This window comes from Eumetopias jubatus, unplaced genomic scaffold (genome assembly GCF_037043125.1).
Source record: "Eumetopias jubatus isolate StellerSeaLion01/CBP00866 unplaced genomic scaffold, mEumJub1_p1.0 scaffold_1, whole genome shotgun sequence".
Lineage (NCBI taxonomy): Eukaryota > Metazoa > Chordata > Mammalia > Carnivora > Otariidae > Eumetopias > Eumetopias jubatus.
Window position 1 is genome coordinate 212807413 of NW_028274807.1, and position 23439 is coordinate 212830851.

General features: G+C 59.8%; 3 protein-coding genes across 4 annotated transcripts; 1 reads left to right on the forward strand and 2 right to left on the reverse strand.

Annotated features, from left to right (window-relative positions):
• The first annotated feature begins 894 nt into the window (after positions 1-894).
• SNAPC2 (small nuclear RNA activating complex polypeptide 2) lies at positions 895-3312 on the forward strand. Of its 2 annotated transcripts, XM_028093176.2 has the most exons (5): positions 895-1109; positions 1674-1793; positions 1953-2021; positions 2299-2590; positions 2682-3312. In XM_028093176.2, exons 1-5 carry the CDS (start codon positions 927-929, stop codon positions 3011-3013), a joined length of 996 nt encoding a protein of 331 aa, XP_027948977.1. In that variant the 5' UTR covers positions 895-926; the 3' UTR covers positions 3014-3312. The 2 variants fall into 2 exon arrangements, with proteins under 2 accessions (XP_027948977.1, XP_027948978.1); XM_028093177.2 differs by lacking the exon at positions 1674-1793.
• A 2024-nt stretch (positions 3313-5336) lies between these two features.
• Positions 5337-5585, reverse strand: CTXN1 (cortexin 1). The gene has a single exon (XM_088022587.1). It carries the CDS (start codon positions 5583-5585, stop codon positions 5337-5339), a length of 249 nt encoding a protein of 82 aa, XP_087878713.1.
• A 1130-nt stretch (positions 5586-6715) lies between these two features.
• Positions 6716-21337, reverse strand: TIMM44 (translocase of inner mitochondrial membrane 44). Its single transcript, XM_028093201.2, has 13 exons — positions 21252-21337; positions 18210-18311; positions 15709-15879; positions 14709-14789; positions 13841-13990; positions 12970-13109; positions 12572-12657; positions 11780-11872; positions 11567-11691; positions 10176-10226; positions 8324-8413; positions 7591-7701; positions 6716-7269 (listed from the first exon to the last, which is right to left on the reverse strand). Exons 1-13 carry the CDS (start codon positions 21294-21296, stop codon positions 7150-7152), a joined length of 1365 nt encoding a protein of 454 aa, XP_027949002.1. The 5' UTR covers positions 21297-21337; the 3' UTR covers positions 6716-7149.
• Between the last annotated feature and the right edge of the window lie 2102 nt (positions 21338-23439).

Here is a 23439-nt window from a genome sequence, read left to right on the forward strand (position 1 = left end):
CCCGCCCCCGCTGCGCTCCTCCACGCACCCTCCCACCTGGGCTCAAAATAAACATCTGATCTGACCTGCTGAGTTCTGAAGTCTGCGTGTGAGCCTGGCGCGGGTATAGGGGGCAGGAAGCAGAGGCCTTGGATCAGGACTTGGGGGCCGGGCTCACACGCCCGTGTATACGTGTGCAGATGGAGGCCAGAGGAGACCCAAGGGAGTTTTTCCCAAACAGGAAGGGACACCCAACCCCACGTGCTTAAGTTTTAATAAGCTCCGCCTCCTTCCTCAAGCCCTGCACCTGCCCTCCTGCCTCCGGCGGTCTTCCCAAAGCCAGGCTTTATCCGCTCTCCACCCCCACCCTGGATGGAGCCTGCCCTCGCTAAAGGCCTTGACCTCTGGTCTCTGCTCCAGCGCCCTCTGTCTAGTCTAGAGCTCTTAACTGTCTCCTGTCCGAGTTCCTCCCTTCCCTCCAGCGGGACTACTAGCTCCATTTCACAAATGAGGAAACTGAGGCTCGGCTCGGCCATATCACTTGCTCTAGGTCCTCAGGGCTGGCCAACCCCACAGCCCAGGTTCTTGGCTACCACTGAACAGCTGCCTTCTTGCCAGGGTCCACTCCTTTTGGAGAAACAAAGCACACAGTAGGAGTTTCCCAAGACTCAGTCCCGGAATGGAGGGAGGGCAGGAGATGTAAGGTCTCGGCTCCAGTTCACGGAGGAGATAAAATGCAGGCAGGTGGGGTGTCTCATGCGCTCCCACCTCCGTTCGCATGCCCATCTCTCCATTTTCTCCCATCTAAACGGTTCTCTTCGGCCGCAAACGCGGAGCCACGCCCCCATCTGTTTCTGCCTCCGCGCGGTGCTTTCTGACCCCAGCGGCCTCCGTAACCCCGCCTACCAGGGAAACGGGCCCGGAACGCCGACACCGCCCTCGCCGGCATGAAGCCTCCGCAGCGGCGGCGAGCGGCCCCGGCGCGCTACCTGGGTGAGGTGACCGGCCCCGCGGCCTGGAGCGCCCGCGAGAAGCGGCAGCTGCTACGACTACTGCAGGCGCGGCAGGGCCAGCCGGAGCCGGACGCCGCTGAGCTGGCCCGGGAGCTGCCGGGCCGCAGCGAGGCGGAGGTGAGGGGGTCCTGGCAAGGGAGCGGGGCTGGAGGCCCGGCTAGGATGTGGGCGGGGCAGACTTGCGGCTGAGGGGCGGGGAGGCGGGGCGAGCGTGGGGTGGGGGCGGGGGGACTTGGAAGGGAGGCTGGGGTGGGCGGGGCATACATGAGGCTGAGGGGCGGGGCGGGGTGGAGGCCGCGCGTGCGAGAGGCTGAGGGGTCGGTCGGACTCCGAATTAGACGGAGTGGAGGCCCGAGTCAGGGCGGAAAGGGCAGTGAAGCTGAAGTGAGAGCCAGGAAGCGGGGCCAAGTGGGTGAAGCGGGGCGCTGAACAGGGTAGTACTTTGCAGAGGGTGGGCCCTGGCTGCGGGGAGGAAGCAGAACCGGCCTTATACCTTTATGGGGTGGCTGGTCACACCTGGGGCCTGGGCCCGAGCCCCGGGGCAGAGTCACTGAGACCTGTAACCCTGGGGTAGCGGGAGGCTAGGGAGCAGTGCCGGTGCTGGAGCAGGCAGTAGGCTTTGGCCTCTCTCCCCAACCCTGGGCGTGTAGAAGGCCCATTCGGCCTCCTCCTCTTCTCCAGATCCGGGACTTCCTGCGGCAGCTCAAGGGCCGCGTGGTCCGGGAGGCCATTCAGAGGGTGCATCCCGGTGGCCCGCAGGGTCCGAGGCGCCGGGAAACACAGACCCCGGCCCCCATCGAGGTGAGGCAGGACAAGGCCCGCCAAGACCGGGCCCTGGGGCATGGTGTGGGTGTTGGGGGGCATAACCTGGTCAGGGGAACCCCCAGGAGGGGCAGGGCTTGGAGACCCTCGAGGGTTGGTCCCTAGGCTGACCGTGTGCCTTCTGGTCGCCCCATCTAGGTATGGATGGATCTGGCTGAGAAGATAACAGGCCCGCTGGAGGAGGCCCTGACTGTGGCTTTCTCACAGGTACAGCCGTCCCGCAGGCAGGATGGGGGTGTTATGTATAAGTCTGAATTAGGGGGACTTGGCTCCGGGGCCCTTCCTCTTGCCAGCTCTGTGACGCTGGCCAGTCACCGAACACTCTGCGCCTCAGTGACCCTGCTTCCGACAGCTCCCGTGTGTTACGTCTAACAGGGTGGATTTGGTGAGCCGGTGGAGGTGGAGAGCTCAGCCAGGTGCAGGGCAGCAGAGAGGCCGATGGGAGGACTTCCCCCTTTTCTTCCCTGGTCTCTCTTCCTGCCAGGTACTCACCATCGCGGCCACCGAGCCCGTCAGCCTCCTGCACTCCAAGCCCCCCAAGCCCACACAGGCGCGTGGGAAGCTACTGCTGCTCAGTGCCCCTGGAGGGCGGGAGGACTCCAGCCCGGACACCGCGGGCCCCGCCCCTAAGGCGAATGGCCCCGCCCCCGAGGCACCTTCTGCATCCCTGGCTGAGCCCTCGGTGGAAGGGGACTTCTCCGTGGACTTTGAGAAGATCTACAAGTATCTGTCGTCCGTCTCCCGCAGCTGCCATGGCCCTGAGCTTTCTGCAGCTGGTGAGAATAACGGGTAGGGGCTGGGAGGGAGTGAGCCCCGGGCAGCAAGGCCCGCCCTGCCCTCACCCCACACCTCTGTGTCCATCACCAGAGGCAGCGGTGGTCCTCGACCTGCTCTTGGCACTTCCCGAGGAGCTCCTCCGCCTGCCCTGCAATGCCCTGGTTAAACACATGTCGGATATGTACGTGCACCTGACAGGCCCTCAGCCGGACCCAGCCATGGAGGGCCTGGCGCCCGGAGCTGAGGATGCCGGGACAAGCTCCCAGGGGCGAGAGGAGGCCAGCCAGGCCGTGCCCCTGGCTCCGGAGAATGCTGGGCCCAGTGAACCAAGGTCTGCTTGGCAAGCAGCTGGGATCTGCCCCCTGAACCCATTCCTGGTGCCCCTGGAATTTCTGGGCCAGGCAGCCAGCCCTGCGAGGTGAAGGCCTGGCAGGTGGAAGACACACCAGACATTTGTGAGCCCCCTGGCCCTCCGTCCTGCCCGGGCTGGTCCTGGGTTGTCAGGAGGACCCAGCCACGGTGGAAGGTCCCTGACATGGTGGGCAGCAGGGGGTGGCCTTGAAGAGGACCGACACGGCAGGGGTCTCTGAAACAGAAGCACAGTTGCACAGGGGTTTGGCCATGGAACTGAGGTGGGGGCAGCCAGTCCCCCTCCCCCCAGCTCCTGTCCCTTCCAACATTCTGTATCCTATGTCCTGTGAGTAAAGTTCTTGCCAATCTGTCTTGCTCCCTTTTTCCTGTGAGTTAAAGGCGGGAGTGGAGGCTCAAAGTGCCAGAAGGAGAAGTCAGAGGTAGGAGTGCTGGAGCTTGGGGTCCCAGGCCTGAAGGGGGGGCATGTGGGGGGGAAGGCATAGTCATTAGTAAAGGCTGCCGCTGCCGCCAGGTCTGGTTCAATGCCACCTGGAGTGACCTTGGTCTGGCCGTGAAGGGGACCCTCAGTGACTGTGTGGAGGATGAGGCCTGAGCCTGACAGATGTTGAGTGCAGGGTTTTCAGCGCAGGTGACCTCCCCTCACACAGATGAAGAGAAGAGAAGCCAGCAGAGGGTAGCCAGGTGGGAGGAGCCAGGCCCCAGGTACAGGTCAAGGGTAAGGGGGAGCAAGTCATCCCCCCCACCCCCCAGCAAAGCAAGGAAGAGCAGGGACGGAGGAGCTGAGCTGGGTAGAGGAAGGGTCCTGGCTGCTGCCAAAGGCCCCGAATTCCCAGGAGTGTGGCGGGGTGTCCCTGCAAGGGGTCCCCCTTCATCAGCCTGCCTGAGGGTGTAGATTCAGGGGGAGGCTGGGGAGGGCACGGCAGGGGAGCCAGGTACCCTCCCACAGCACCCCCCCCCCAGCCTAACTAGTCCTCTGAGAGCCGGTAGATGTGTTCGCAGAGCCCGTGCATTCACACAGCCTTCCTTTTATAGAAGCGCCTGCTTTTCCCCACATACTGCACACGGCTCCCCGGGGTACAAACAGGCTCCTGGGCGGGGGCTGTGGAGCAGAGCCAGCCCAGTCCGTGCTGCCCGTCCCCTGGCTTCCAAAGTGCGTGTGTGGATGGTGGGCAGGAGGAACCAGGCTGAGAGGTTTGGGGGAGCAGATGTGGTCAGTGCCAGGAGATCATGCCATGTCTTGGTGGCACCCTCCAGGGCTGGCTGAGCGGGCCCCCCCCACCCCCCTCCAGCCCCACTTAGTCCCGTTATTCCACAGCCTCCAGTCTCCCCAGGTTAAGGGAAAGAAGTGGGGGGTGGACCTTGGCGATGCGCAGAGCTAGTTCACCCGTCAGTCCCCCAGAATGCGGCCTGCATGTTTTGGCAGCATGGGGCAGCCATTAAGAGCATGTGGAAGTCAGACCTGGGTTCAAATCCCAGCCAGGCTGGAATCCCGCCACTCAGTACAGTACAGGCTAGTCCCTCAGGCTGCCTGGGCCTCCATCCCCTGGGCTGTCGAACAGCGATGCTAAGAGGGCTCACTCTGGGTTCCGCAGAGGGGACAGGTCATGCGCAGCATGCGCTAACTCACGCGCCGCCTGGCATGTAGTAAGCGCTCAGTAATAGCTTTTATTGACACCATCGGCTCAGAGGCAGGGAGGAGGGGGAAGGCATGGGGAAGGCCGCGGCGGCGGGATGCGAGAAGGGGGCAGGGGGAAGCGGCAGGAGGGCCAGGGAGGGGCGCTGACCTGTACTGGGGAGAACCTGCCCGCACTCTTGCTCCCACCGAAAGCGCCGCGCGTCCTGGACACAACAGCCATTGGTGCTCTCCAGGCTCGGTCTCCGGGGCAGGCCGCGCAGGGCATATGGGTATGCAGCGTCCACCCCATGGGCGCAGGAGAGCCTGCCCCGCAGGAGCAGCTCAACACTAAGGCGGGAGCGGGGGCGGGGGCGGGGGCGGAGTGAGGATGGCCAGACCACAGGGGAGGGAGGGGGGACACGGGGGTCCCCCGCATCCAGGAATGGACAGGACACTCATGCTCGGCGGCAGGACAATAGCAGAGCCACCTCTACGCCTTGGGGTGGGGGTGGGGGTCCTCTTCCCAGTCGGGGGCCAGCCGAGCCGGCGAGTTATGGAGCGAGGACGGGGCGGGATAAAGGCACGAAGTGGGGCTCCGGCCAGGCCGGGAGGAAAGATGGGAGGGGTCTGAGGGGGAGGGGCCGGACCTCTAACGGCCTCCTTCCTCGGGCTAGGCGCTGGGGCGGAGGTCCTGAGCGCGATCCCTGCCAGGCGGCGCCCCCGTCGGGTCGGCCCCTAGGAGAGCGGCCGGGCACCGCTCAGACCAGCGCGTAGTCGAACTGCCCACGCTCGAGCGCCTCCTTGTGGTCGGTCCAGGACGAGGCGGGCATGCGGCTGTAGGGGTCGAGCAGGATGCGCACGCAGCGCACCATCAGCAGCACCAGCACCACGAGCAGGCAGAGCACGAAGGCGAACACCGTGCGCTGCTCCGCGTCCAGGCCCGCGCCCACCGGGGGCCCCGTCGACGGCGGCAGCGGCTCGGGGGACAGCGTCCACGTCGCGCTCATGGCTCACATCGCCGCGCGCCCTGCGGAGGAAGGGCCGGCCGGGGGCGGCGGGATGAGGCTGCCCCTTCCCGCCCCTGCGCCGCCCCCTCCCGCCACCGCCCCCTGACCTTGCCCGGATACAGCCCCCGCCCGCGCCTCTGTCCCCCGGCTACGCCCAAGCCCGGCTCGCGGGGACCCAACTCCGGCCGTGCGTGCAGGTGGGGGCGCTGAGAGTGGGGAGAGGGAGCCCGGACCCGGCCGGCCCGCGCACAACAGGTGCGAACGCGCAGCCCGGGCGGCGCAGCGGTGAAACCCTGTCCCCCGCCCCACTCCCTTTGTTCTCGGCGTCCCGGGGACCCCTCCCCCACCACCCCCACCCCGCCGCGCCCCTCACCCTGGCCTCGACCGGGACGGGGACCGAGCTCCCGGTGACTGCGCTCTGCTCCGGGACCCGCGCCGGCTCCGCTCTCGGCCTCTCCCGGGTGGTAGCGGTGGCGGCGGCGGCTGGCGGCGACGGCGGCGGCCCGGGCTCAGCCCACCCCACCCGCCCCTGGAGCGCTGGAGACCGAGGCAGGCGAGCCGCGCGCTAGCCGGGCCGCCGCGGCTGTTCCCATGGCGACGGGGGCGGGGCCGCCGCGGGGGGCGGAGGCTGCGCAGGGAGCGGTGCGCGGGCTCGCGACCCCGCCCCGGCCTCGGGGAGGACGGAGCTCCCACCCGGAGGCGCCTGGGAGACCGCGGCCACGGGGAGCCTCAGCACCGAGGACCTCGCCCACCCCACCAGCACCCCAGCCCGACTTCCGCACCTTCCCCCCATTCTCTGCGATAGACCCCTCGACCAGACGTCCTGCGCGGGCGGATCCCAATGCCTCCAAAAATCACTCGTATTGGCGCTCAAGCTCCTCCAGCTCTAGGAACCCCAACCCTCCGAGACCCCAGCCAGGCTATTGAAAGCTCCCTAGCTCTTGTCTCGGTCCCCGCCCTCCCCCCCGCCCCCCCTCCCCCCTCCCCCCCGCCCAAGGGCGGGCAGGGTCCTGACCAGGCAAGGCTGCCCCCTCCAGGGCTTCAGTTCCTTCAGTGACCTTGACCACTTCCCTGTGACCTCCTGGTCAGCTCCCACCCCACCCTAGTGACAGACACCTCGGACCACCCAAGTTGCTCTCCTGCACTTTGGTGATTTATTATTTCCAAATCTCAGGCATATATACAGGGGTAATAAGGGCACTGTTAAAATAAAAAACAGAGCCAAAATGGCCTGGCTGAAGTGGCCAGTGGATCACTCTGAGTGGCAGGGGCCTGGGCCCTGTCCTCCTGCCTCCAGAGAGTCCCTGGGTAGGGGCCCGCTGGCCCCATCTGGTCTGTGCACCGCAGTGACCTCGCTCAGCTGCCCCGAGGGGCCGAGGGGCAGCGCAGGGGCTGGCACTGTGGGGAGAAACCCCCAGCAGCTGCCCGCCCTTCCCCATGCTGCCCTGGAAGAGAACCGACAGTCCTGTCCCCAGAGGTCGAGCTGCTGCAGGCAGACACCAGTCCTCGGGGTGTCCATCGCGTGCTGATCCAGCCCAGGAGCCCCCGGCCGTGGCCACCGTGCTCAGAGGACCTGCTCTGTGCTGGAGGCGGAGATGTCCAGAAGCCGCCAGGCTGCATAGGGGTTGAGCTCATCCTGGTCTCGGCAGAGCGCCCACACGTACAGCATGCGCAGCACCTTGTCCTGCCGAGGTGGGGAAGGTGAGGGCTGGGGACGGGGCTGTCGAGAGGAGCAGGGCAGAACACAGAAGGGACGCCAGGAGGGACCAGGGAGTGGGGCCGGGGGTGTCAGCCTGGCTCTGGGCTCCAGAGGCTGCAACTCAGGACTTAGCCCAACCAGACAGGTCAGTCACCCTCTGACCTCCACCAGGCCCGACTGGGACCCTAGACTTCTGGAGGCCCCGCCCTGCTGTTTCTGCACAGTCACAAAACCTCCTGGCTCCAAAGTGCAAGGCAGCTGAAGATGGCCACCCGCCCGTGCTGCTCCATTTCCTCCCGCACTCACCGGGTCACCCTCGACCACCTCGCCTTTGGGGTTCTTGATCACCATCACCAGCTGGGCCTGGAAGGTGATGATCAGCACAGGCCCCTGCTCCATCATCTTGCCCATGGCCAGCTGCAGGGGGGGGAGGAGGGAGGGGACTCAGAGAGTGGCCACACCCCTTCCCTGCTGCTCCCCTTCCTTGCTGCTCCCCTTTGGTGCAGCTCCCCGCTTCCCAGGGAGCGGCCCCAGCACTCCCCTCGTGCCCCTTGTCGGGCCAGGTCCCGGAAGGAGGCTGAGGAGTCCAGTCCTCCATTTCCAGGTGGGAGATTCCCATGAGACCCTTCCCAATGTGAGCCATTGTCTGAACTGCTAAGAACCCATGCAGCCTCCCCAGACCTGGGCTGGGCGGCCACATCAAGGCCCCGCAAAGGGGCCAGTCATGCACACAGGTAGGGGTAGAGGGAAGCACGCGCTGGCGTGTCTCCAGTTCCCCATAGGGACTGTCGGGGCCTGAGCAGTCCTGACAAAGCACCCCCCTTCCCAGTAAAGGCGCAGGGACAATACTGCCTTTGGGGGCCCCGAGGGTCTGGGCAGCAGCACCCCTGCGTCTGCCACCTGCCTAAGAATTCTCCCACCACGGGCTTCTGCTGAAAGGGCCCTGGAGGTCCCTTAGCCCAAGCACCTGCCCATGTCAGGGCTCCTGCAGGGACGGGGTGCCCCTGTGACGAGCACACCCCCCGGGAGAGATACTCACATCAACGCTGTCGATATCCAAGATGCGGGAGTGGAACTGTAGGCCCAGGGCCTTGGCCTGCTGGATTGGGTGAGCCAGCTGGCTGTAGGTCTGCAATAAGAAGCCACACGCCTGGGGCCACACGCACGCACGCCTGGGGCCACATGCACGCACACATGCACGCACACATGCACGCCTGGGGCCGCATGCACACACACGTGCCCGAGACCGCACGCACGCAGGCCGGAACGCAAGCCCCGCCCGGGCACCGCACCACCAAGGCCGGCGCACCGCGGGGCTGGGCACACAGTCCTGGGAGGCTCTCCCTGCAGGCCGGCTTGCCAGCCGAGCTCCGAGCTTTCAGCCCTCGTACCGTCCAGAAACGGCTCCTGGCACCGGGGTGTGCTATGCCAGGAGTGGCAGATGCCAGGAGCACGGGTCCAAGCAGGCGGGCTGGTGCCACCCGTTTGCTCGCCTGAATCACACACCCCTCCCTCGTTATAAAGGTAGCACTGCATCAAGACTACGGACTGAAAGTGGTATCATCGGGAGAGTTGGTAATTCTCTTGCCACAAGATCTGAAATACACCCCCAGGGGTAAGTTGAGGCCTCTCTGGCTGATCTTGGACTTGCCCATATTCACCGCACTCTGAATCTTGGCCTGGAATCAAACGCGTTTTCTAGGATTTGCCCTAATCCATGGCTGCTCTGAAGTGAGCTGCCTGGGGTGCCTCCTCCTCGCTGACCAGCTGCTCCAGGAAGCTGCTGCCTGCAGGCAGCCCATTCTTCCGAAGGGGCAGCGCACCCCGCGTAACACCCCTCACCCCCCTCAGCCTGCTCCCAGGCCCAGGACATGTGCAGCCTTGTAGCTTTCCTCCAGAAGCTTCTCTGGACTCAGCAACTATGATGGAAGACATTCCAATCACAACTACTTTTTATGGAAATAACTGATCTACCAAGAAAACAAATGCTGCCGCTCCCATTTCTGGTGTGATTCTTAAAAAATGACATTTAAAAACACCTCTGTGTGAGCACCTGCAACTTCAAGTGCATTTCCAGGGGCACCAGCAGTTCTCTGGCAAAGATAATCAACCACATCCTAATGGTCCCAAAGTATTAAAAAAAAAAAAACCACCACCACCACTCACAAATGCCTGTTGGATTAGTCACCATGCAGAGGAGTATTTTAAAAAAAAATCCGACATCTTCTCCTCTGCTTTCTCCAAGTTGTTTGTGAGCTAGAAGCAGAACAGAGTCAGCCAAAAAAGGCTTTGGATTGCTTAATACAAATAAGCTTGGAAAAAGAAAAAAAAAAAAAAAACCCCACGAAGACACAGTCAGGGAGTGAGCGGGTGAGACGCGGTGGCCGGCCAGAGCCCTGCAGGCATGGGGAGGCTGCCAGGCTCTGAGGAAGACAGGGTGTGCTCCTGAGGGGTGCTGACCCGTCATCCATAGCCCGGCGCCATGCAGGCCGGGGACCCTGAGCCCCGACTCCGGGGAGCAGTCAGGCCTCATCAGGACACGGCTCCTCCCCATGCGGGAAATCTATCACCATCTGTTTTGATCTGTGTTTCGGGAACTCAAAGTGAGGACAGCTAATGAGTCCAGCCAGCGCTTTGTGTCCTGCAAATGCTGCCTGTGTTCGCACTGTACCCTTATGATGCCTGTGACATGGGCGTGATGATGGACTCTGGCCCAGACATGGGAAGGTCACACACATCCCTCTCTGCCCAGCTCCAGCCCCCGGGGTCCCCCCACAATCAGGACGCCAGACCCCATCATGCCCTTCTCAGACCGTGCTGCCCAAGCAGATCTCCAAGCTGTGATTCTTTTTAGGCCTAACTAGAAAAAATAAAAAGAAAGAAGTACTCACAGCTTCATAGCACCAATCTTTGAGAATGTCGAGCTCTCCAGAAATCATGGCCTAAAAAGGGGAAAACAAAAAAAATTAGCTCAAGACTAAGAGGGGACGATCTAGGCAGGAGGCCCTCCCCAGCAGGCTCTACCTGGGGAGCAGGGGGCCTTGAATTGGGCTGCAGCAATGGGTGCCCCTCCTCAGGCCCTGGGGACCAAGGGCCTGTGTGTGTGACCCCCGGCAGCCCAGGGTGGTCCCAAGGGCCTTGTGGGAGGAGGCAGAGGAGGGTGGCAGCGTGGTGGGCTCACCCTGGCCAGGAAACTGAGCCAGGGAGGCCAGGAGCTGCATTCTCCCTCTACTGGGGATGGAGCTTTGCACAGCTGGGTCCACAAAGGCACAGAGGAGGGGTCCCGGGGGTGGCCTCCCCAGGTGCCATGGGGGAGACCTCTGTAGGAACTCGGAGGCAGGGCCAAACCTGCTCAAGGTGACGGAGGAGCTGAGGGCCCGAGGGAAAGCACAAGCAGGCTGGGGGCTGAGACAGCCTCACCCCAGAAGAAACTGCCTGTGCTCGGACTGCTGCTTTTGGGGATCACTCCATGTCTACCTCCTCCCGCCCTGCCCAAAGTGGCATGAGGGACCTGGGAAATCAGAAGGGAGGGGACCCCATGAAGGTCACTGGGATGGAGGAGGCAGGAGGAGGGGACAGGAACCCAATGGGGCTTGCAGGGCCTTTCTCTGGTCTCATTAGGACTTTTCCGAGGCTCCGGCCACATCTTGGGGGCTCAAGGAGCAGACGTGGTGGAGGAAAAGGCAGCCGACCTCGGGCAGGGGCCTTGTGGAGGGCTGGTTGCAGCGGGACCTTGAGCAAGCCGCTCCCTCTTCGTTTCCGAGCCAGGAAGGGGATAGAAGATGGGATTCAGGATTCCCACAGAGAGGACAACTCGGAGGAGAGCCCCGTTAGGGTCTTCCTCATGGCTTGCCCCACGGGCTACAGCTTCCCCCACTCCTGAAAGGCCCCGGGCAACCGCTCACTGCAGCCTCCAAGGAACCACCTCAAGCAGAGAGCACGAGGGAACCAGATAGGACGCTCCAGGCTGGCTTTCAAGGGAGGCAGGAATCGCTGCCGGACATCGTGACAGGGAACTCAGTCCCGGGAGCAGACGCACCCGACAACCAGGGCAAGAAAGCAGCTGCCGTCGTGGGGACCAGCAGGGCCCACGGGCGACCCCAGATGCCTTCTCAGAGGTGCGTGACTAACAAGGGCCAGGCGTGGGGTGCTCAGGCCTCTGAAGGCGGGACAGGTGTCTGCCCCGGCAGAGTGCTCCATCAGGCTGCAGCCGGTGTCATGCGCAGCCCAGGGCGACAAGAGGCCCGTGGGATGGGGAGGGCCCGCTGAGGGGGCAACCCACCTCCAGGACGTTGGGGATGATGTCGTTCTCACACTGCTGCAGGAACCGCTCCTTGTCAAAGGCGGGGTCAACTCGCAGGATCTCCGTGAGCACCTCTGACATCTCCGTCTTGGAGAATAGGCCCCCTGGAGGCAGCCGAGCCAGGAGTGGGTCGAGGGCCCATGGCCCTCCCCTGCTGCCAGCCCCGGTGACAAGGACAGGCAAGCCACTCACCCAGCAAGTCTGTGACCTTGTCTGTCAGCACACGGGACGCCCGGATGAGTGCGTTGTCACTTTCGTCATACTTCATCTTCATCTCGAAGAACCCTGTGGGGACATGGGCTGGGGTCAGGGGGCCCTTCCAGAATGACACCCCTACTCCATGACTTCCGAGGGCTCCTCGGGGCCCCTACGAGATCCACTCTCCATGCAGGCTGGGTAAACGAGGGGCCTTCTCTGAGCCTGTGTCCCCAGCGGTGGGCCGAGGGGGCTGTGCAAACCGTGAGGGGCTGCCCTGCTAGCTGGGGCTCTCCCTTCAAAGGAAACAGGCCTCTAGCAACCCTCACAGGACAAGGGACGAGGGTGGGTGCCACCTGGGGAGCCCCATGCCCCAGACGAGACCAGAGAACTCTGGGGCCTCAAGCTGGCTGGCCGGGCTCCACCAGCGCTCCCTGTGAGGGCGTGTCTCACGGGGGAATCCACAGCCGTGTGCCCGGTCGCCCTGCTGCTAGCAACCGCTCTGGCAACGGCAGCGATGGGTGACTCGGCCCCCATGGTAGGGTCCCTGGCCCGCCAGCCCAAAATGTACCGGGCTGCCCACGTGAGCAGGGCTGCCTGTCGGCCTGTGCTCTGCCAGAGCTCTGCTGCTCACTGGCTGGGCGATCCTGTGGAAGTGGCTGGTCCTCTCTGACCCCGGTCTCCTCCTCTGTAAAGTGGGGGCTTGTGCCCAGCACATGGGGAGCACTCAGTGAGTTTCCGCGGTCACGCCTACGCCGTCAGCTGAGCCTCCGAGACGTGAACACTCACGATTAAAGACCACATTGTTGTCCCTGAAGTCTTTCCACTGCTGGTACCACTTGGAGTCCTTGTGCAGCACAACTCCCAGGGCCTCCCTGGGAAGACCGGGCCAGCGATGAGCAGCAGCGCAGGAGCCCCCAGGCGCTAGCGCATGCACCCGAACCCTCCCACCCATCCAGCCCTGGGGCGAGGGGTGTAGCGGGACAGCCCACCCCTCGCCTCTCAGCCTCCTGCCTCCTCTCTCCTGTTCCCCACCCCACCTGCTCCCCCAGATGCACTAGGGAGCAGGAACTGTTGAGCAGAAAAGCAGCTGGGGAATGAACTGACTCGGGCAGAACCTTCTGCAGGCGCTCGACCACACCCAGTGCGTGGGGTGGGACACAGGCGCTGGCTGGTCTGCTACCTACTCATTGGGCTCAAACACCTTCTCTTCCTTGAACTTCTCTCCCGCAAACTCCTTCCTCTTCCTGAGCCGCTCTGGCCTCCGATAGGGCCCGGTCTGCCCCAGCACACTCTCGTCGAGCTCCTTCTTCACGGACTCCACCCCCTGGAGGGAAGCAGCCAGCCACGTGGTGGGCACTCGGGACCTGCCCGACACCGCAGACCACCACGGTGGGCCTGTGTGTTTGCACCCCACGTCAGAGAGCATCTGCTGGGAACCCCAACGTAGGGCCTGATGACACCCCAGGGGCTCGGCCTCCCCCAGTGTTGAGGTCACGTGGCTCAGAGTGATCTGCCCGACTTCCCTGCATGGGCAGTGGGACTGTTCGAGATGGACCTTGCTTTTCTTTGGCCTCCCTCTCATTCCCCGAGACAGGGGCTCTGGCCCTGTTCAGCTGCCTGTGCATGCCCCCCTCTGTAGGGCCTGCCCCTTCCACCTGTGGCTCCTTCCCTGTATGTTTCTGTGTCACATGTCGCTCAGGAACTGCTCATCCCCAGCTGGGACCCCAGACCCCTTGAGAGCAGAAACGAGGACTTTCTATCTTGTGGCCCCTGTGGCCAGCAGAGGGCTCAGCCATGGGAAGATTTGACAGGTGATGGGGAACGAATTCGGGACCTCCAGTCACCCTGAGTGCAAAAGGTCCCTGGTTTAGGCGCACAAGCTAAGGATGTTAGCAGCTGAGAAGCTCTCACTTGCCCGAGGCTGCCTAGCCGGGAGTGGAGCGCAGACCAGGGGCCTCGGGTGGGCTGAGCTCGAGGTGGGAACTCTGGCTCCTGGACTCTTGAGCAGGCCAAGGCAAGGGCACCCCCGGCAGGAAGGGCACCAGGCTGACCCACCTGAGAGAGGGCTCTGAAGGCAGCAGTCTTGCCCAGCTTCTCCCCACCCTTGGACACTGACTCGGCGGACTGCTTGGCAGTCTTGGCTGCTTCTTCCACGCTCTCCTTGATTTTCCGGCCAAGGTCGCTTTTACTGACTTCGTCGAGACTCTACTGAGACAGAGGGACAGGGGTGTCAGCACAGTACCGCTCGGGGCCCACATGAGCTCCCCCAAAGCTAAGGCCAGTTGAGCCTTCAAAGGGCAGGAACAGGTGTTCTGAGCTCGTCTGGCCCGTGTACAAAGTCTGGGGTGCTGGACCCCTGGGCTCTGGGCTAGACACCAGGTCAACTGGCTCTCCCCAGAATGGACAGGAGAGGCAGCTGAGGTATAACAGGGGAGAAACCTGCGTCCAGCACTGCACCGGCCTGCCCTGCTCTCTTGCCCAGAACAGAGAAAAGCAAAACAAGGTACAAAAAGGAAGCCCCTGGCACAACTCCCTGCCCTCCCCACCCTCGCCTGGGGGCGAAGCAGCGCTTCCTGGTTTTTAGGCAGGAAGAAAAAAAAAAAAATCCTCGTCTCTGCTCCAGTCTTTGCCAGCGGCAGCTAAGCTTCTCACCCGAGTGGTAAACTGCAGGGCATGAGGGCTAGTGTGACTTCGCCCTCCTTCCTGGGGGCGCCGTGCAGCCTAACTCCGGAAGCCACCCCACCGGGCCGGCTCTTCCCTTGCCTGCCGCCCACGGCTCCGCAGCCCCGGGGCCAAGTCCCGCCCTGCCTGGGTACCAACTCTGCCGCCGCTCCCAGCACTGCTCTCTCCTCCCAGACGCGACCCACAGATGGCCCCGAGCCGTGGCCGATGGAGCGTGGCATGGCGGCCCAGAGACCGTTACCTCCTTCACTGTGCCAGAGAGCTCCCCCAGCTTCTTCTTTATCACCTCACTCGTCCGCACTGTTTCGGATTCAATGGTTTTCTACGGGAGGGATGGTGTTTGTTAGGCCGCCGCGGGTATCTTACAGGCAAGGGTCCAAAGAAGCATTTTTCTCAGCAGCCCTCTCCCCCGCCAGCCTGCCCACCCCGGGGCTCCTCACTGCCCCACAGCCCGGCCGGCGGGCTCAGCAGCCTAAGGCTGACACGTGGAGACCCTCCAGGCCCAGCCCCTGGCTCCACTCCCTTGCTAGGTGCAGGGGTGATCTGGCCCCCTCCGCAGCCCCTCCCCCCGGCTCACTGACATCATCCTGCCTCACTCTGCACCCCTGCAGCTGCCAGCCCCTGCCAGATCTCCCACAGTCACTGTCCCCCCGACCTGCCCCCAAACCACCCCTTCCTTAATGGAAAGGAAGGGCGACCTGCCGCCGACGGAACTGGCCTTGCGCATGGCCTGGGAGGGGGCCCAGAGAACAAAAAGCCCAGGGGCCTGGAGCGGGCGCCCGCTGGTAGGAGGGGAGGCTGCCCTCACCTCACAGCCCTTGTGTGGCAGAGGCGGCAGAGCCCGCTCGCTAAGAGACAGCGCCCATTGATGACACCTGCAGTGTTGTAACCCGCTTTCTACCCGCTTCACTCAGAGGGCCACGACCAGCTCTCAGGAGCAGTGCATCTCAAGCCTACTGCTCCAGCGGTCATCGGGGGAGGCTGGCCGATGCACACGTGGGCCTGGCAGCTATGGGGGGCTCCGAGAACCCTGCATTTTTCACGCGCTCCCCAGAGAAGCTGGCGCTGCCAGTGTGCAGAGCACGGCGCTCCATCTCAGCACAGAAACGGAGGGCTGGTGACGTACTCCTGTCCCCCCCTGCCCCCAGCGCCAGTGCAGTGACCTCACCTTCCCCCGCCACGCCGGCACCGCGCGGGAAGCAAGTGTCCCACCAGGGGGGACGCGAAGCAGAGGGACTCACGTATTTCCTTCTGGCTTCCTGGAGCGCATCGGACTCTTCCAACTTGCGGGCCTCATCTCGGAACTTTTTTATACTTTCTTTCATTTCTTTGTTTTTGGCTAATTCTTGTTTGATATTATCCAGCAAGCCAGAGAGAAAGCCTTTCCTGTTTCCAGAAGAATAGGATCTGGACTAAAAAGAATGTAAAAGAAAACAAAGGGTTCGTACTTTTTCCTCTGTATCGATACGGGTTTCACAATGAATAGCTACCTCTTTTATGAGCGACAAAAGTCAAATCAAAAAAGCATTAGGTGAGGGGCGCCTGGGTGGCTCGGTCAATGAAGCATCTGTCTTCAGCTCAGGTCATGATCCCAAGGTCCTGGGATGGAGCCCCACGTTGGGCCCCCTGCCCAGTGGGGAGTCTGCTTCTCCCCAGGTGCAGGGGTGATTTCTCCCTCTTCCTCTGCCCCTTACCCCCATTTGTGTTCTCTCTCTCTCCCTCCCTCCCTCTCATAAATAAATAAAATCTTTAGAAAAAAATAAATAAAAAATAAAAAAGCATCTGGTGGTAAACTGTGAGATGTCCAGACAATGAAATGTTATTCAATAATAAAAAGAAATGAGTTAGCAAGCCATGAAAAGATACTGTGGCCTTCTGCAACGTCATATGTCAATGACATCTCAATTTAAAAAAGACACAGAGGAACCTTAGCTGAGAGAAGCTGGTCTGAAGAGCCTCCAGATGGTATGATCCCCGCTCTAGGCCCTTCTGGAAAAGGTGAAACCATGCAGACAGTAAAAGGATCCGTGGTTGTCACGGGCTGCTGGGGTTGGGGGGGAGATGAATGGGCCGAGCCCAAGGGAGGTTCAGGGCACAGGGACGACTCTCTGCGACCCGACGATGGTGGACACAGGGCGGATGTCTGTCCACAGCCCGGGAGTGTACAGCACCCAGAGCGAACCCTGAGGCAAACCGTGGACTGCAGTTAATAATAACAGATCAATACCTGCTCATGAGTTGGAACAACCATGCTACACTAATGCAGGATGCGCCTCATGGTGAAAACGCCTCTCGGGGAAAACTGTGTGCCCAGGTGGGAGAGGGGGAGAGGAAGTTGATGGGAACTCTCTGTACTTCCTGTTCAGGTTTTCTGTACTTCTAAAAGTGCTCAAAAGAATAAAGTCTATTCTACAACAAAACAAAGTACCAGGCTCCTTCTTCAACAGAGGAGACCCTGGATGAGAAACGGGCGCAGCTTAGAATCCTCAGAGGGATTCAAATGTGCTCGTCTAAGGTGAAGGTCAACACCCAAAGGGGCCCTTGGCCCAGGACTGGGACAACATCCCAAAGAAGCTGGCATAGGACCCTACTCCCTGGGCTTCTGGAGCCGGGGTAACTTCTTCCTTTGGGGTCACACTCAAGTCCCAAGTTGGGCTTCACATGTCACCCCAGGGCTTGGCGCAAACCTCCCTCGTCAACCCACAGGATCACTGTCACCAAGAACTGAAGCTCAGGGGTCCCCCTCATAGGAAAAACCCGACACAACACACCCAAAAGCCAGAGCCTAGGGAGGCCAAAAGAAAGGCCAAGGCCCCACTCCAGGCACAAGAGCCAGTACACTGCCCAAGACAAGGCTCCAGGGTCAGACTGAGCCAGGGTCGGATCCCTGCTTCGCCAAAAGCATGAGAGCAGGCTCTGAAAAGGGAATGCTTGGAGAGCCATGGGAGGGAGCCGCGGCATGGGGCAGGGGCCACTTCCATGGTGTGCCAGTGCACCGCCATGGCCGGGGCCTGCCTTCCCAGTTTTCAGGGTGACTGACTCCTGAGCCCCCATCAAGCCCCAGGGCCAGCCTGGCCAGCCTTTCTCAGGGTGGGGCGGGGGAGAGGCGAATGGACTCTTGGTGAGAGTCCAGGTTCTAAGACCATCTGGGAATGCGCCACCGCCTGTGTGAGAGTCTACTGCTGGGAGGAGACTCAGAGGGAAGGGCAGGGTGTGGGCTGCCCCAGTGTGTGGGTTTGGGGAAGTAGGTCATCTTCGGGGCTTTCCTCCTTGTGATGGTGAGACACTCACAGAAAGAAGCATGGTTGAAGAGGTATGAAGGGAAGGGCAAAAGCTCTAGAAAACGCGGTCTGTGGGGAAAAACAGAAACAGAAAACTGAGCCCCCAAGACGGGTGACTCTGCTCAAATGCCTGGAGGGCTGTCACGCAGAAAAGGCAAGAGCCCCAGGGAGGTGGATTTCAGCTGAGTCCAGGGATGCCTTTCCAGCGATTAGAGCTGACACATCATCTGCCTTGTCAGGCGGGAGTTCCACCTCTGTTAATGCCAAGCCCCTCTGGAGATCCTGAGAGGACCAGCACGCTGGACTCTGTAACCCCGAAGGCCTTAGATGTGGAAGGTCAGCCAATCAGTTGCCCCAGGCAGTGTGGGCAACACCTTGCAGCCCTCTCTCCTGTCAACTAGGCCTGATCTTTCAGAAGACTTCCCCCTCCTCTCAGCTTGCTAGCATTCTGAGTTACTCACCACGGGCAGCTCTCCACTGGGCCAGCGTATGTGATAGGTACCATGGCGTAGCGGCACCAGGTTGTGGCTGGACAGAAACTGGACTCCACTGCCGAGGCATTTCTAATTGGGAGAGAAAAGAGAAAGACCCAATTCAGTTAAGAGAATGACTGGGAAGTAAGCAGGCCACACTAAAAAGCTGGGGGTCGCCCAAGACTCACTTGCCGATTTTTACCACATGCCTGTGCTGTAAGCTAGACCCTCTGCAATCTTGCTAAATTCTGAGAAGCCAGTGGAATCTTTCGGAAAAGACGACACTGGATCTGCACCTCCAGGGTCCACGTCTACTTTCCTGCCTCTGAACCTGGGGGAAACCAGAGAAGTTCCAGGAAATGCCAATGTATGGTGGAAGAAGGCGAATCATGCCAGTCTAATTTAATCCTGGAGACTGAAATGGGCACCCAGAGCCTCGATGCTGGCAGTAAACAGTCTTCTCTCATAAGCCTCCCCCACTTCTGCCAGCCCCAGAAGGCCAGAGACCTGGGCTTTCAGAGGTAAAACACAGAGAACTTACTGTTCCAGGCACAACCCTGGGAGAAACCTACCATGTCCCAGGGTTGGGTTGCCAGCGGGACAACTGAGGGGAAACCCCTGGGCAAAAACACTACTAATGTCATGTGAAAGGCATTTCTGCTCCCACCAAATGAAGAACTTAAGCTCCATAAGAGAAGGGCCTGTGCAGGTCCTGTTCAACGTTGAAACCTAGCACCCAGCACTGAACCATGCACGCTGATGTCAATGACCCCAAAAAACCACTCTTCTAGGGGTGCCTGGGTGGCTCAGACGTTAAGCGTCTGCCTTCGGCTCAGGTCATGATCCCAGGGTCCTGGGATCGAGCCCCGCATCGGGCTCCCTGCTCCGCCGGAAGCCTGCTTCTCCCTCTCCCCCCGCTTGTGTTCCCTCTCTGTCTCTCTTGGTCAAATAAATAAATAAAATCTTTAAAAAACAAAACAAAACAAAACACTTCCATTTCCACATTCCCTGGGCCTTTCCTCTCCCTGTTTCACACCTCCTTTCTCCAGAAACTTTAAGCAACATCCCAAACTCATACAAATGCCACCATCTCCTATAGTTCAAGAGTAACTCCTGAGACGCCTGTCTGGCTCAGTCAGAAGAGCATGAGACTCTTGATCTTGGGGTCATGAGTTCAAGCCCCATGCTGGGGGTAGAAATGACTTAAATAAACTTACCAAAAAAATTATTTTTTAATTTTTATTTTATTTTTTAAAAGATTTTATTTATTCATTTGACAGAGAGAGACACAGCGAGAGAGGGAACACAAGCAGGGGGAGTGGGAGAGGGAGAAGCAGGCTTCCCGCGTAGCAGGGAGCCCGACCCGGGGCTTGATCCCAGGACCCTGGGATCATCACCTGAGCCGAAGGCAGATGTCCAACGACTGAGCCACTCACGCGCCCCCACCAAAAAAATTATTTTTTTAAAAAAGAGTAACTCCTGGGGGGCGCCTGGGTGGCTCAGTTGGTTAGGCGACTGCCTTCGGCTCAGGTCATGATCCTGGAGTCCCGTGATCGAGTCCCACATCGGGCTCCCTGCTCAGCAGGGAGTCTGCTTCTCCCTCTGACCTTCTTCCCTCTTGTGCTCTCTATCTCTCATTCTCTCTCTCTCAAATAAATAAATAAAATCTTTAAAAAATAAAAAATAGGGCGCCTGGGTGGCTCAGTTGGTTAAGCAACTGCCTTCGGCTCAGGTCATGATCCCGGAGTCCTGGGATCGAGTCCCACATCAGGCTCCCGGCTCAGCGGGGAGCCTGCTTCTCCCTCTGACCTTCTCCCCTCTCATACTGTTTCTCTCTCTCTCTCTCTCTCAAATAAATAAATAAAATCTTAAAAAAAAAAAAAAGAGTAACTCCTGGGACGCCTGGGTGGCTCAGTCAGTTAAGTGGCTGCCTTTGGCTCGGGTCATGATCCCAGGGTCCTGGGACCTGGCCCCGCATCAGGCTCCCTCTTTGGGAGCCTGCTTTTCCCTATCCCTCTGCCTGCCGCTCCCCCTGCTTGTTCTGTCAGATAAATAAAATCTTTAAAAAAGAGAGAGTTAACTCCCAAGAGTTTAAGTAAGTTGTTCTTCTCTGCCTACACCTATTGATCCTGGAGCCACTGACTTCAGCAACAGTCTGAGATAGAAGTGGATGGCTGTCTAACTTGGGAAAGAAATTCCACAGTAAGCCCAAACCTGAAGTTGGTGCCCCACCAGTTTTGTGCCCAAATCCAAACGTGCAAATTCAATCTCTCAACCCTGACTCAAAAGACAAGCAGCCAAGAAAAAAAAAATCAGCCCTGAGTCAGACAGCTTCTTTCTCCCCACACTAGGATCCCTATAAGATATTTTCCTCCCTCCAGAGTCTGGCTCTGTCGTCAGTCTGACCCAGGATTTTGGCCAGGTCAGCTACCCCCCGCAGCTGACACTGTGGGCAGGTTGCTTAACCTTTCTGACTCCCAGTTTCCTAACCGAGTTCCAGCAACATGAAATACTACTGTTTTCTGAGCAGGCCTTACACACCTCAACTCCTACCGCCGCTATGAGCTCAAGCTCTCAGCCAGGGAGAGAACTACCTCCCGCACTTTCACAGGGAGGGTTAGGAGGAGCGATGCAGGAAATGCCCTCGGTAGAGGACCTGGCATATAAACGCGAGCCGTGACTGTCACGCTGTTTTGACTTCTCGCTCTTTCTCCACTGGGCGCCGAGGCCACCATTCACTCCCCTGTGCACGTGGAGTGTGATCAGGAAGTGAGGGGCGATTCGCCCCCCGCCGGGCTCCGCCCTTGGCCACCTCCCAGCCGGCACGCTCTGCCCCCGCCCATGAGTTTCGCTCCGGGACCCCGGGCCCGGCCTCCGCCGACCCAACGCCCTAACCCCAAGGCTCTCGCTGAGCCCAAGGAAGGGCCGAGGGGGCCAAAGGCCTGGGGACAAAAAGGCCCTGGAGGTCGCAGGCCTGGAACTCCCCAGACCCGCCCCTACTCCGCACCCCAACCCTGCACATCCGTTTACCCGCGGGCAGCGACACCAGCCTCCCCACAGCGCCGCCGCCGCCATGTTGCTGGATCCCGTGTAACCTTCTGGTGACGCGGCCCGATGGCGTCACCCACCGCGTCTATGTGGCTCGGCGTGGGCCTGGGAAAAAGCCGGCCCTGGGGGCGGGGTTTCGGAGAGGAAACAGCCTCTGATTAGACAGCATTCCGGGGAGGGCGGGGCCTTGGGGAGCGGTCTGGAATAGGGGCGGGGCCTAATGAGCCGGAGAGTGCCTAGAGAACTAGGCCTCTGATAGGGCAGGATTTTTCGGAAGGCGGGGCCTGTGACTGGATGTCAGCGAGCGGGGAGCGGGCACTTTTTTTGAAGCGGAGACCTATGGTTGGATAAGACTACGAAGGGGCGGATCGTGAGGGCTCGAATTCCGTCCGAAGCGGTGATCTCCCCGACAGATCGCGCCGGGTTGCAGTGGTTGCAAGGACAAGTAGAGCGGCTGACCACAGGGATGGATTCAGTTGGATTCTGACTGATTGGCCCGCGGACCAGCCCGGTAGTGACTGACCCTGGCTCTCACTGACAGTGGCCTACAGTGACAGACAGACGGGCAAGTGAGTTGCTCCCTGAGCGAGAGCAAATGAGCCCACTTTGTACAGCACTTTGAGAAAGCTCCTGTTGGTTTTAGTCCAGAACAGGAAGATGAAGCTAAGACCAGGCTGGGTGGAGGCCGCTCCTCCGTGGATCCCGTGTGAATTGACACACCTGGCCCTAAAGAAGATTAGGCCTTTGTCTTTTTAGCACCTGGATACTATTTTCCATTTAGAGAATGCCGCCACCAAGTGGCGGTACCTTAACATGGCCTTGCGATCTGAGTCTAGGAGAGATGGGGAGCTGGTGCCGTGGGGGAGTCAATGCATGTTGCCTTTGCCCTATTGAAGCCTTTTGAGTTATTAAACTGTGATAAGGTCTGTGGGACTTGAAAGGGAGGCAACATACACTCCCTAGCTTCAGGGTTGGACAGATTCTCTGTCTCTCAGAAGCTCCGCCTGGAGGTGGGAGTAAGTAATGAGGGCTTCCACTCTGGCTTTGTTTGAAATGTCTTTACTCCAAGAAGAGCAAACTAGTTAAGTGGTTGGGATATATAGGTTTGTTGCTGAGAAGAAGGTCTGGAGGAAGAAGAGCCCTTGAAGGAGACTGGGCAGGAGTGGTCAACAGGTAGGAAGAGCGCCTGGAAGACCTCGGAGAAGGCAGGCGGAGTGTGGAGTGTTGAATGCTACAGGGAACTCAGGCAAGGCAGGCCAGGCCAGACCTGTGTCCATTGTCCTTGGCATTTTTGCAATATGGAGGTCCCTGATGAGACAAGCAAGAGCATTTTGGTTGAATGGTGATTGTGGAAGCCAGGTTTCAGTGGGTTGAGTTTTTTTGTTTATTTTTTACAGAGGTGTGCTGGTATCAGCTTGTACTGGCCGGCGAGAGCAAATTGTCGAATTTTCAGGAATTTGGGAGCTAGTTGTTAAACACGGCCCTTGTTTAAAAGTTCATTGTATAAACTTTCCCATCAAATGGATTGTATTTAGACAAAGGTAATAAATACTCAAAACTCAACACTTCCTAATTATTTTTCCACGTGTTGCTACTGAGGGTATTTACATAAATCACGTGTGTATGCTGGAAATACTGTTACACGTGCTGTTGCATCTTCTATCAGTTCCGTGTTCAGTGACACCGCATCAGTAGCTTGCAATCCGCCACGGTGGGAGGAGTATTTACACCACAGGAATTGGCAAACACTACAGATCGGGAGCTTTTGGTTCGTATGAAGGGCCAGCTAGTAAACATTCAGCCAGCATGTAGGGCAGGCATGGGCATCTCTGAGAAATCCTTGCTGTGTGTAGAGGGAAAAATGATGGCAGCTGGAGGAACATATGGGGAGCATTGAGGGTGCTCTGTTTGTTTTTCCACCTTTTCATTTTGAAACACTTGAAAGCCACAAACAAGTTGCAAGAATAGTATAAAGAACACTCGTAGACGCTTCACCTAGATTCATTTTGCCATTTGCTTTAGCCATCTCTGTTATGTATACACACACAAATACACACACACGTACATATACAAGCAGATTTGTTTTGCTAAACGTTTGAAGGAGAGTTGCAGACATCAAGACACTTCCCCTTCAATACCTAAGCACATTTCTGATAAGGGCATTCTTTTT